This window comes from Furipterus horrens, unplaced genomic scaffold (assembly GCF_987537825.1).
Source record: "Furipterus horrens unplaced genomic scaffold, mFurHor1.1.pri manual_scaffold_6, whole genome shotgun sequence".
Taxonomy (NCBI): domain Eukaryota; kingdom Metazoa; phylum Chordata; class Mammalia; order Chiroptera; family Furipteridae; genus Furipterus; species Furipterus horrens.
Window position 1 is genome coordinate 52,303,376 of NW_028327176.1, and position 13,559 is coordinate 52,316,934.

The 13,559-nt window shown below is 47.9% G+C and overlaps 1 protein-coding gene across 1 annotated transcript in view; it reads left to right on the forward strand.

Moving 5' to 3' along the window:
- Positions 1-13,559, forward strand: part of DYSF (dysferlin) — a 206,061-nt gene that overhangs the window by 22,843 nt on the left and 169,659 nt on the right. The window contains 1 exon segment of the mRNA XM_090281506.1: positions 807-898. Within this exon segment, the coding sequence (XP_090137632.1) occupies positions 807-898 (92 nt within the window).

Below are 13,559 nucleotides of genomic sequence, written 5' to 3' on the forward strand. Positions count from 1 at the left end.
GAGGGGAGGGGCTCGTGGTCCAGTGTGCCCACTAACTCCTCCTGGCACCTGGGAGGACGGCTGGTGGCCTGGCATGCCAGGTCAACAGAGGCGTCTGCCTTGTGATATGGGTGTGGCATTGGGAGGAGTAAGGTGTCTGTCTCTGTTTCCTGCAGCGCTGGTCAGCCAGGTAGAGGGTATTTAGCAGCTCTCTTGCCTGCTTTGTCTCCCTCACACAGGCCGTTCTCCCTACCCAAAGCTCACCTCTTTCCCATAGCTCTGCCAGATGCACCAGGACCTCCTTGGTCCCTGCTGGCTCCTTGCCCTTCACCAGCTCCCTGCACATGACTCCCTGGCTGCCTTGTGTGGATGGGGTTGGGTTGCTCAGGGCCATCTTTGCACTGAGGAAGGTAGTGGGGCTTCTGGCTGGGCCTCCCCCATGTGGCACTAACTCATGCTGCCCCCCACGGCAGGGCCTGACTTCTGGATGAGCACATTGACCTTGGTGCCTGCGGACCCTGCAGGATCACTGGGCATGTCCCCGAGCTGTGCTTCTAGGCCTGGCAATTGGTGGAACTGAGTTGGGGATGGGGTTCTGGGAGCCTAGCCTCCTCTCTTCCGCTGTCTGCAGCTCTCACTGTCACTCTGAAGCTCTGGAACCCTGTCCCTCATGTATTCTTTCATTAACTCATTTATCCATCCACCCGGTACTCCCAGCCTCATTTATGGATGCCTACTGAGTGTCATTGAGGGATTAGGGTGAACCAGACACAGTTTCTTCTTCTAGGGGGCCACAAGTTATGATGTCTTTTCTCCTTTTCTTCTAGGGCTTTGAGTGGGACCTTAAGGGCATCCCCCTGGACCAGGGCTCTGAGCTTCATGTGGTGGTCAAAGACCATGAGACAATGGGGAGGAACAGGTGAGGCGGGCAAGGGGTCTCTGTGGCCTGCAGGTACAGGGAGGGTCACGGTGGATGTTTATTCCAGAATCTGGGCCCCTGAGAGCTGGTGTTTCAACTCAGCATTTATGGAACACCTGCCTCTTCTGGGCCTGGCACAGTGGTGGATGGATGTTGGGGAACGGCTTGGCTGTAGCCTCTAAAACCTAGCCATGGGTAAACCTGAGAGCTGCCCAGGCTGCAGGAAAAGAAGATGGGCTAGAATTGGGGGTGCATGTGTTTGCACAGACAACCTGTGCCCCAGGGAGTGGGGAGTGGGGAGAAGAAGGCATCCTGTGTTCTGCTCCAGCTTGGGTGCCTGGGCATGGTCCTTTCTCCTTGCCCTGCCCAGACTGGTGAGGGCAGTGGCAGGCACACTGCAGGAGGCGGGTAGGCCGGCCACCAGCAGGGAGCTCTCAAGGAGGGCTTCATGGAAGAGGTGGGCCTTGAGGTGAGATTCGTGTTTTGGAAGTTAGAACAGTAATAATGGTTCCCACTGACTTCACAGCTCCCTGCGGTAGCATTTTCCATTGTTATTTCATATAGTAGTGGGGAAGGTTTCCAGACTAGCAGGAGCAAAGTTGTGGTGGCGTGGCAAAAGCAGGCTCTCTAGGCTGGCCATGGGTCCTTTCTCTTGTTATTGAGCTCCTGGTCCTTGTATGTGCTGGTGGTGGGGGTGGGTGGTGGGCAGGACCAACCGAGTGTGCAGATTGATGGCCCTGTTGATTGGGAGGTGGTGTGGCCTGGAAGACGCAACCTGTGAGGCTGCACAAGGGTTCAGCAGCTCCTCTGGGAGTGGTGGGGTGCAGCTGCAGCTGTGTTAGGTGTCACCAGAGGTGGATTCATGCTCTTGGAGCAATTTACTGAGGTCTGGGCATAAGAATCAGGCATGATGGCCTTGCTCTTTTGTGATCTGCTCACAGGGGAGTCTTTGGGAACTGGGTCAATGCTGCCTGAGTCCTGGGATGCCTGGCTGTGTTATCTTGAGGTGGGAGGATGGGGAGAGGGAAGTGGGGAGGGTTCGGGGACCTGAGGAAGGTTTACAAGAGTCTCAGGCTGCAAGACACCTGGAGAGTTTGAAATCTTATAAAGCTTGGAAGAAAAGCCCAACTGCCACTGTTTCTCTGTGGGTCTGTTGGCCATGGGTACAGGGGGTGGTAAGTGTGGGGAGTGTGGGGACAGTTTCAGTGAGCCCTTCAGAGGTGGGGCTGCAAGGTGTGGGGGCCCATGGCCTCACCAGCCCCCACCTGCACAGCAGGCAGGCGCTTGAATCAGTTCACACTAAACTATTCCAAGACAGGCAAACATTTTTGTAGAAAACATGGCAGCCTTTAACAGGCAAGAATGGTGGACCTGCACATCAGGAAGGGAGTGATGCTGAGCACTGGGTGGTCCTGGAAGACTTCTTGGAGGAAGACCACTCAGCCTGTCTTAGAGGCTGAGGTAGGTTTTAGAGAGGTGAAGAAGGGAGGCATTCCAGTATCTGGTCATGGAGGGCAGCCAAGCTAAGGTCTTATAAGTGGGACCAAGTCACATGACATGTGAGCCCAGTGAGAAAGGAGCAGTGGGCCCAGATTGATAGGGGCCTCCAATTCTAGGCTGACAATAATATTAGCAAAACCGCAACAGCTGACATTTCCTGAGAGCTAGCCAAGTGTCTGGCCCTGATCTTTTTAAATCAGTTACATACTACTATTGATATTATAATTGTCAGCATTACAGATGGAGAAGCTGAGGCTCTGAGAGATTGAGTAATTTTCTCAAAGGCTACTGATAGCAGAGCTGTGATTAGAGGGCTCATTTGCTGGAACTTCCTAGAGCGTTCAGTTCCCTGAGGATGCTGGCAGGACAATCTGGTTACTGCAAGACATGCAGAGGAAATACAAGTTTCACTTTCATGATCAGATTCAGCATTTTACAGACCCTGTGGGGAGATTTCTAAGACTATGGAGGTAATGTGACAGCAGGAGCCATGAACATATATTTGACCATTCAAGGGCCAGGATGGTCTTCAGGGTGACACCAGGCCAATGCCGTACACGGGCTGTTTTGGCTCTGTGGGTCAGAGGTCACATTAGTGGTCAGGCTGCACCCTGGGGCCCTCTGGTTGGCGCCCTCTGGTTGGTTCCCTCCTGGAGGGAAGCTAGGTCTCAGGATATTCGTTCCCCTTTGACTAGTCCACTGCAGTACCAGGGTACTTGCTTAATCAGTTTCTCAAACATCAGTTTGCAGAAGAGCAAATTCACAGAAGTTCCCAGTTTACCAGAAACTTCTTTCTGATAACCATTTGAATGTATTTTTGAGTTTTCCAAACATACCTCAGTTTTGCATTTCTAGCAATTAAAAATTAAATATTAATTAAACCAATTTTAAATTTGACCTTACCTTCATAAATATCTGAATAATTTCAGAGGTTGCCCGATCAGCACTGTCACGTGTAGAAATGACAGAATTCTGGCTTTGTTGTAGGAGCCACTGGGGTTCACCGCCTTGACAGCAGATTGCTGACTGTCAGACCTGCTGGGGCTATGGGAGGCAGGCAGGGTACCTGCAAGGTAGTTCCACGGCCTCCATGGTTAAACCTCACAGTACTTTCACTTTACACATGAAATGTGAGAAAAGAATCCGAGATGAAAAATTCTAAAGTTATAAAATGGAGAAGCATACCTGGAAGTGACAAGAGTAAGCCTGTGACATTTTTCATTTTGAAAGAGAAAAGGGGAAAGAAATTCAGTGACCTCAGTTCAATGAACATTTTAAATAGAACATCTACTCCCTACCCTCTAGTTGTCCCGGTCTGGTCAGGAAGCAAACAGAGAAATAACAGGCATGACGGTGACTATTGTCATCTGATTGTCCTCAGGGTTTCGGTGGGGTTCCACAGGGTTATCCTGCAGCAGCCCCCTGGGTTATCCTGCAGCAGCCCCCTGGGAGTTTCATTGCTGGGAGTTTCGGGTGTGTGTCCTGTGCGGTGAGGACTGGTCCTCCTTGGGTCTTCTTGCCAGCAGGCAGATCGTACACAGCCCTCTGCTGTCGGTCACTTCTGCAGTCTCCCTCTGCCTGACCTTCTCTTCCTAACCTCCCTCCTCTGCCTCCATCTGTTTCTAGAGTTCCCCTCAATGCCTTGCTTATTCTTGAGTCTCAAAGTCTCGCGCTTGGCTTCTTTTCCTTTTTCACCTCCCTTTCCTTTTAGTCTTTCCCTCCACCGAGTCTCTCCCACCTCTCCTCTCCTCTCTTTCTCCATGGCTTTTGGAGCATTTGACTCTTCTCTGTTTCCCCTGATGGCTGATGGCAGTTTTGGGTGACCTAGTCGTGCCAGATTGGTCCGGGGTCTTGGGAAACCTCAGGAGGGGAATCTCAGGCTGGAAACTTCTTCTTGGCTGCTCAGCACCCCACCCACCCTAAGCCTGAGGAACCCCAGAGCCAGCTGAGGTGGGGGTGAATAAACTTTGTGTTTATAAAATCTGGTTTGAAATGCACAGAAAACGAAACTCTACTCCTAAGGATGGGAGACACTCATTGCGATCCCAGCTGGTGATGCTGGACTCCTGTCCCTGCCTGCACTGAACAGCTCATTTCCTGTTTACTCTGAGCTTCTCAGAGAGACGCTGGAGGGGACATGACCCTGACCCCATTCCCCAGACCAGCGGTATTGGACCCCTGGGGTGTTCAGCCCAGAGGCATCTAATCCAGCTACACCATAGCATCCCTGGCAGCTTTTATAGACACCACTCTCTGGCCCCTCCCCCGCCACGTTCTGATTTAATTGGTTGGGGGCAGGGCCTGTTCATCATTACAAACTCCCAGGTTTTGGGTATTTCTCCTGTGCAGCCTGGGGTGAAACCACTCATGTAGACTCCAGACCAGTGCTACCCAGTAGAACTTTCTGAGATGATGGAACTGTTCTGTGTTGGCTAATGTAACTGAGGAACTGTCAACAGACTCGGGCCAGACCCAAATCGGTCTCCCTCAGGCTGGCCAGCAGTGTATGGGTTCTTGAATTCATGCAGGAAATATTTCACAACAGGAGTCTAGGTGATTTTGAGACACATTTATTAAGGCTGGGATGGTGAAACAAAGGAAGGACTTAGGATAGAAGAAACAACAGGAGAGAGACTAAGCAGGGCTCTGCTTCGGCTTCCTAGGAGAGTTATAGGACAGGAGTGAGCTAGGGCGGGGCTGCTGTTAGCTCACTGGACATTCAGGGAAAAGGAGACAGGGTCAGGCGGTAAGCCCAGGACACGCTGCCACTCTCGGCCACTACCCTGGTTTCAAGTCTTGTGGGGACCCTTAGCATTTAGAAGGAAAGTAAAAAGTTAGTCCTTGAGAACAGGTATGGGCATGTTCCAGAACGAGCCCGTACCTGGTCTTTGTCTTGAGGGTTTTTATCTCTCTTCTGCCAGCGAGAATCTTAGTGGAGGGTTTTAGCAAAATATTCATCAGCTTTCCAGGTGTGTTTTTAATATGCTGATGCATCAAAATGAGTGTATAGGAGAGTTTGGGATTATTCTTTGGTTAGCTTTACTGTTTTACTCTTATCTTGGGCCGGTCTGGCTCTAATCTGGTTTTTGTTATTTGTTCCCCTAACTTCATTCATCCTTGGGTTTGGCTGGTACAAGTGGCATTAGTTGTCTCTCTGTCCTCTGTCTCCCTAACCAGTGGTTTAAGCTATGTATTCTCTGGTCAGGGAGAAGAGGCATAACCCATTTGTTCTCGAGTGGCCTTGGTTAGTGAAGATAACATCTTGCAATTCACTAGCTAGCTGCAAACTGGTCAGATTGTTTGGCCTTATTTAATTATCTTGTCTCAGTCTCAGTTTTACTTGCTAGGGAATTTTCCTATCTTCTCACTATCCTGCCTCATTAGTGAATCTTAAATTTAATTTTAATTAACTTAAATGTAAATAGCTAGTGTGTGCAGTGGCTCTGTGTTGGACAGTGTAGCTCTAGATTTTTAGAACAGTGGTCCAAACCTTGGCTGCATGTTAGAATGACCTGGAAGCTTTCAATTTAAAAAAAAATTTATTGATTTTAGAGAGAAGGAGGAAGGGGAGGGGGAGAGAGGGAGAGGAAGAGAGAGAGAGAGAGAGACAGACCTTAATTTGTTGTTCCACTTATTTATGCATTCATCAGTTGATTGTTGTATGTGCCCTAACCAGAGGTCAAACCCGCAACCTTGGTGTATCAGGATGATGCTCTAACCAACTGAGCTACCTGGCCAGGGAAGACCTGGAAGCTTTAAAATAGATCAGTGTCTGAGCTCTGCATTGAATTGATTAAGAATAAACTGGAGTAGGATGCAGAAATGAGCATGTCTTGAAACTGCCCAGGGGAGGCCGGAAGAGTGTGAGCCACTTGCATGCAGCCTTTAGTGACCTGGTGACACTATAAAGTGGGGCATGGAGGGGTTTGTCATCCACTCACAGAGCCTCCTTGTCTGCCTCACTTCCCCTGTGATCTGTGTCAGCAGTCATGGCGCCTGCACTGGCTGGGGGCCCAGCAGGCAGCTCGGGAGCCTCCTTCTCCTTCCTCCTGCAGCTGCTCTGCCTCACCCCCTGCACTGGGCTTGATAAGCTGGCCTAGTGGAGTGAGTGTGGACTTTGGCAAAAGCTAGGGTGCAGTCTCAACAGCTGTGTGGCCCAGAGCAGGTCACCTAAGCTCCGTGAGCCTATTTCTTCCTCCGCAGGGAGTATTGAACCAAATGCTAAAGCACACGCAAGGCACCTGCCACAAGAGGTTGCGCGATAAACAGTGGTTCCTTTTGGCACACCCCCTTTTCCTTCTCTCTCTGGTGTTGCCCTCCTGCTCACCCAGTTACTTCAAGTCCCACTGATTCAGCACTTTCTCATCAAAGGCTGCTCTCAGCCAGCTACAGTTTGAAAAAGGACTAATTCATACTGAAGCGTCGGTGGCAGCTTATGGCTTAATGTTTTGCTCCTCTTAGGAGCCCAGCGGCTGCTGCTTTGTATGCCAGACTGCTTAGACCGACAAGGGGATGCCACAGCAAGTTATTAGGAAATATTTTGGGAACGGTGGGCCTTCCTGACACAGGGGACTATCCCCTGTTGGGCTGTCTCTTGGTGCCCCCAGGGTGGAGGTGGGGATGTCCTGGTGCCTCCTGGGACCCTGGGCTTAATCTATTAAGACTGGACATTTCCAGGAAGGAGCTGAACATGATTCTTAGTCCTTTTAATAAGAGGGCTCCCATGCAAGGATGCCTGGGAGATGACGGAGGCACCTGTGGGGGGCAGGTGTGGCTAGTCAGTGCCTGTCATCCACACCTGGAGTGTGTTGATGTAGAGCACTCGGTCTCAGTCCCCCAGGCTGTCCACCGGAGCTGAGCAGGGCAGGAACGGTGGCATGAGAAAAAAGGTCAGAGGCTTCTCTCAGGGACCCCACTCTCAGTAGTGAGTCTCTTCCTGGCACGGTCTGTGACTTGGACCTCTCTGAACCTCTGTTTCCTCATCAGGACAATGGCAATAACTACCTACAATGCAAGGCCGTTACAAAGTTCAAATAAGATAATGCACAGATTTCAAATGCCTACTCAGTGCTTGGCACATCGAAGGTGTTCAGTATGTGGGAACTCTTGGTAGTAACAGGACTTGTATAGATGGACAGGCATAAACCACACCCGTGTGTGCATCTTAGACTGTGCCTGTGCCCCATCTGGGCACATGGCTGTACTTGAGTGTGCAACAATGTATTGAATACATATATGCACACACATCCTTTTATTTAAAAAAACTAAAAACCTCACAAAACTTAAAAATTATAACTATTTTTATAGGCACAAATAAGCTCCATTCTTAAAAAAATTACAAAGGAAAAAGTACAAGTTCTCCCCTCATCTTCCCCTTGTTCCCTCCAGTAGTGTCTGTTGTTGACAGTTTGATACATATCCCCCTTGACTTTCCCTAAGCATATGTAAGCATCTGTTTACATACATGTGTATACATTTCCTTACACAGAAAGGGAATCTATGGGTCTGCACCTTGTTTTTTGTTGCTTCACCGTGAACTTTTTTCATCAGTGTGTACTGATCAACCTGTTTTACATGGTGGTTCTGTGGATTTCACAATGTGGGTGCACTGTACTTATCCCACCATAGCACCCATATCGGCTCCTCTTTAGTTTCTTTCCAATTTCTTGCTCTTGGATGATTATCCATTGAACATCTTTACCCAAATGTTTCTGTCCTTGTACTATTTTTTTCATTCAGATAGGTCCTTAGAAGTGGGATTACTGGATCAAAAGGTAGGAGCATATAACATTTTCATAGATTCTACCAGATTACTTATCATAATGTTGTCCTAATTTATGTCTACCAACAGAATAAAAAAAGGACCTATTGCCCTGGCTGGTGTGGCTCAGTGGATTGAGCACTGGCCTGCGAACCAAAGGGTTGCCAGTTCAATTCCTAGTCAGGGCACATTCCTGGGTTGCGGACCAGGTCTCTAGTTAGGGGTACGTGAGAGGCAACCAGACATTGATGTTTCTTTCCCTCTCTTTCTCCTTCCCTTCCCCTCTTTCTAAAAGTAAATAAATAAAATTTTTTTTACAAAAAGTACCTTCGATTTTTTATTTTTGCTAGTTCCATGGAAAAAAATTGGTTATCTTATAATTCGTGTTTCCTTGATTCCTTGTAAGGTTGAGCCTCTTTTCATGTATTTATCGCCCACTTGCATTCTTCTTCTGCCAGTTACCTATATATTGTGAGTTGCTGGTCTTTTTCTTAGTAATTCATGGTGGTTTGTATATTTAACCCTCAGTCTATTTTATGTGTGGAGGGTATTTTCTCTCTGCTTGTCATCTGTCATTTGCTCTGTTACAGTGTGAGTCCACACAGGGATGTACTCTCACTCAGATGTGTATGTGTGTGCACGTAGACATTTAGAAAGGCAGAGAAATGGTTTGTGTTGCTAGAAGTTGGGGAAAGTAAGTCTCAAGTTCAGCCCCTGGATTTCAGCAAATGGGTTGGCAAGCCCACCTTTCTGGAATCCTGGGCAGACCCTTGGGCAGGAATATTTACAGCTCACTGTCCCGTTGTCCTCAGCCTCACCCAATCCTTATTGTCCAAGGATTTTCATAACTCTGTTTTGTCATGGATTCTATCCAGGGGATCCCCCTGGCTTTCAGAATAGGTTTTGTTTTTGTTTTTCTCTGGATTGAAGTGGAAAACTATTTAGAGTTACCCTTGGGCAGCCCCAGGAAATCGGATATTGGTGGGAAGGCTGCCAGAGGCCAGGAGGGCTCAGGGTGGGAATATCCGCCTGGCCCTCATTTCCTGCCCCTCATGGCCAGGCACACATGGTAGAGGGCTGAGGAGCTCCCTGGTGCCTTCTCGCCCCTGAGTTCATGCATGTGTGCGTGTCTGGCTAGGACAGGGGTCTCTGACTTTCCTGGCACACCTGACACATTGAATCTAATGAGAGGAAGGTGCAACTGAGTCAGTGATGAATGTGTCTACATATTTTAGTCAGTATGTTCTTAGTTTCAGAGAAGGAAAACTCTGACTCCAAAAAACCTCCGCTGCCTTGCGGCATACCTCTTCAGGGGAAAGGCTAAGGGAGTAAACCCCGACAGAAAATCCGGAGCCGGAGTCCCTAAGGCGGTTTGACGTTGTAGTCAACACCGGCAACTCCTGCGGCGCACCTGAAGCCAAGCTGTATTGACTCCGTCTTTCCCTTGGACCCTTCAGCTGCGAAGAGAGGGGGGGTCTGCTGCATGGGCAACAGCAGACCCTCCATATCACCCTGCCCAGGCTCTGTAGCTTCAGCTTCACTGGAGAGGACACTCCAGCGTCATCGCAAGATGTCGATTCAACACGGGAGGAGACAGATACCGTGTCACTCCCGAGTCGGACAGCACAACCATTCTCGGCGGTGCAGATAGACTCTTAAGAAGCTACATCATCGTCTCTCGAGACGGACGGCTGCCGACGACGATGTTCTTAGTTTAAAAGGTAAAGAATGAGAAACTGACATTTTTTTAGGCAATAATTTTGAAATTGTAGAAATGTTGCAAAAATAGAACAAAAAACATCCATATACTATTTATTCAGATTCACTTATTGTTCGCATTCTAACCATTTGCTTTACAAGATTCTCTCTTGAGCCCTCTGCTTCCTTCCCTCCTTCTCCCTCCCTTTCTTTGCTGTTTGAAGGTAAGTTATATTCATCATGGCCCTTTATTCCCAAATACTTAAGTGTATGTTTCCTATGAATAAGGATATTATTTTACATAATTAAAACACAGTTATCAACTTCATTACATTTAACATAGTTGCCATACTTTTATCTAATTTGCTATTTGTATTAATTGACCAAGTAATGTCTTTTTAAGCAATTACCCCTCCTCCCCAGTACAGGATCCAGTGTAGACTTTCATATTAAATTCAGTCAACGTGTTGCCATAGCCTCCTATAGTCTTGACTATTTCTGCAGCCTTTGTCTATTATGAAAATGCACATTTTGAAATAATGCAATACCCCAATTTTAAAAACTGGAATGTCCCTCCTTTGGGGTTAGTCAGATATTTTTCTCATGATTAAGTTTGGCTACTAATTCCTGGCCAGAACACATCTTAGGTGTGTTATGACCCTATCAGGATCTGAGACCTGGGCGTACATAATGTCACTCATTGGTGACCTTCATTTCTGTCACTCGTTAAGGTGTTGTCTGATTTTTCTACTGTCTATTTCCTGTTCTCCTCCCCGCCCTCACCTTTTGAAGTCCAAGAGACACTTTAAAACACTTCTTCTCATCAAAATGTCCCCTAGATTTATCTTCCCCAGATGATTCTTGCCTGAGTCAGCCTTTACCATGCTGGGTTTCCATTGCCAGCGCTTCCTTCATGTTTACCAGTCTGGGCTGTGTGAGCCTTTCCTGCAGGAGGCTCTGATGGTGACACTTGTCTAACCTTTGGGGTCATCAGGGCAGGGTCTCATCTCTCCCACCCTTGAAGTGCTGTGCTGGAGTCAGGAAGAATCCCATTCTGGGCCTGGATTCCTGTTGGAAAGTTCTTCTTTCCATTGAGTTACAGTCTTTCTCCCTAAGATTTTGAGGATTTCACTTTTATTCTACCATCACGAATGACCAAAAATGAATCTAACTTCTTCTATACAATAGCGTTTCAAGTCATGATCTAATGTGGCTCTCACAGTGATCGGTGGGATAGGTACATTCAGAGAAGGATGGCAAGATGGTAAGTGGGGTTGGGAGGAAGGGAGCTGACATTAATCAAGCCCCATTTATGCTCTAGGCACACACAGGGCGTAATGTAAGTCAACTTTGGCTTTATAAGAACCCTCAGAGGTGTGCACTATTCTCTCGAAGCTTCAGCAGTTCAGGGGTGGTTGTCCATTTTGATCAGCCAGTATCCCCAGTACCTACAACAGTGCCTGACCCATGGTGGGTGCTGACCACCTATTTGCCAAGTGAATAGATTACTTTTACAGAAGAGGAAACAGGCTCAGAAAGGGTGTATAACCTGTGCCCAGACACACAGCTGTCAAGAGGCAGAGCTGGCTTTTCAACTCAGGTAGGATGACTTGAGAACTCTTATTCTTAATCACTCAATAATGAATATTTATTTTTGGAAGATAGTCGAGAGGAAGAATGTTCTCAAAATGTTGCTATTTCTTGAAAGGTACCATTTGAAAATGTTGGGAGTGACCCAACATGGGAAGGTAGTGGTTGCATGTCTGCCGCTGGGGTGTCTCATGAATCCAACAGAGCAGGGGCTTCCTGAAGGTACTTGGGGTGGAGGTTGCCTTACCTTCACTTCTTTGTCAGTGTCCGTATGCACTGCACCCACATCTCTCATCTCCCGGCTCCCTAACGTGGCCTCTAGCACCTGGGCTGTTGTCCTCTTGGGGCTTCTGCAGCCTTTATGCTTCAGCTCACAGCACCATGGCCTAGGGGCAGGCCTTCAGTGTCCCCTGCTGGCATGGAGGCCACTGTCAGTGGAGGAGCCAACCTCTCTGGGGCCCTCGGCCATCCCCACATGGGCAGGGTTGCCTGTACCTTGCTGATTCTCCAGGTGTTTCTGCCAGCTGCCATGTTTGTTGCCAGACCTGTTCCCTGCACTGACCCTTGTCTCCCACCTCTGCTCCCTCTCCTCAAAGCCCAGCCTCCAAGGCCACCTCCTGAAAACTCCAGTGCATGGTGTAGACAACTAGACCTTCCAACCTCCTCGTCATAGCAGAGTTTAGCCCATCTACAGAGTACAATTGCTAAGCTTTAAAAAATGGCCCTTTACCTTCAATCTCCCCAACAAAAGATTAGCAGGCTTGTGATTTAAAATGTAGGTTTCATTATTATTCAGTGTTGGTGAGGCCAACAGATTAGGAGATGGTTGCCTTTGACAAGATGGTTGGTGACTCACAGTTCCCAAGAGGAGAAGGCTGGCCACACCACGCACGGCCACTCGGGAAGCACCATCGCTGGTCAGGAGGTGGAGGGCATGAGGGAGAGCGCAGGCAACAGCCTTTCCTGTGGCTTCCTGGGACAAGAACATGCAAGGCAGGATAAGAGGATTTTGAATTAGCTAGTTGGAATAATTTTGGCAGGTTTGGGCTGCAGTGGCTGTCTGGAGTTGTGTGGTCCCTGGCCCTGGGGTGATCAGGGTGGGGGAACAGTGCCCAGGAGTGTGAGTGCCCACAGGATAGGTCGCAGGCTCCGGGTTGGCTGGGTCACATGCGAAAGGTGCACTTGCAGGTGCATCTTTTACTATCTCTAGAAATTGACTTGCCCTGGGAGGGGCAGTCCCTTTGAGGTCAGCAGACCCCCCTGACGTCAGAGCATTGAAATACAGAAAATAAAAAGGCATGATTAATACAGTTAAGGATTTGATTTTTAAACTAGTTGAACCAGATCAAATTTATAGGCTGGGCTCCCTTTTCCATGGATAAAGCAAACCAAGCACCTCGTTGTTTCTTTCATGTTGTGCTCACAGAGCCCTGAGGTGTCCCAGCTGGTCTGGCAGGGGGTACAAGGCAAAGCCTTTGGAGTCAGGCTCTGCCTGTTACTTGGGTGAAATTAGGCAGGTTAAACACCTTTTGGAGTCCCAGTTTTCTCCCCTGCATGGCGGATTGACCAATCAATAGCAGTATCCATCCCGCAGGGCCAGTGTCAGTTTCAATCAGGTGGTGTATGGAAAGTGCTTGGCACTCTATTCAGTGCAACTCTGTCTATGGGAGGGGAGTTATTACTATAAGTAGCTTTCATGAGGGTGAGGGCTATGTTTTGCTGGCTATGCTAAGTAAGTAGTTGTTAAATTATAAGATTTTAAAAGACTTTTATGTTCCATTTTTAACTTTAATTTTTGAGTTGGTAAAAATTTAACTTTGTTGTTACAAAAACAAAACCTGTAAGAAAAAAAATGCAGCAAAAATTCTCCTTGTCATCTTTGTCTCCCATCTACCTAGTCCTCACCTGTCCCCTATAGGTACCACTGTCCTTAGTTTCTTATCTATCACCCCATAATTCTAATTTTATTGCTTAATCACCATATAGATTCTGCTTTCCTTTTTTTTTATACCATAGGTAGCATATTTATTTTCTGAATAGATTTTTTTTTTTTGTATGTGGTAAAATACACATAACAATGATCATCTTAACTATTTTTTTAATCCTTATCCA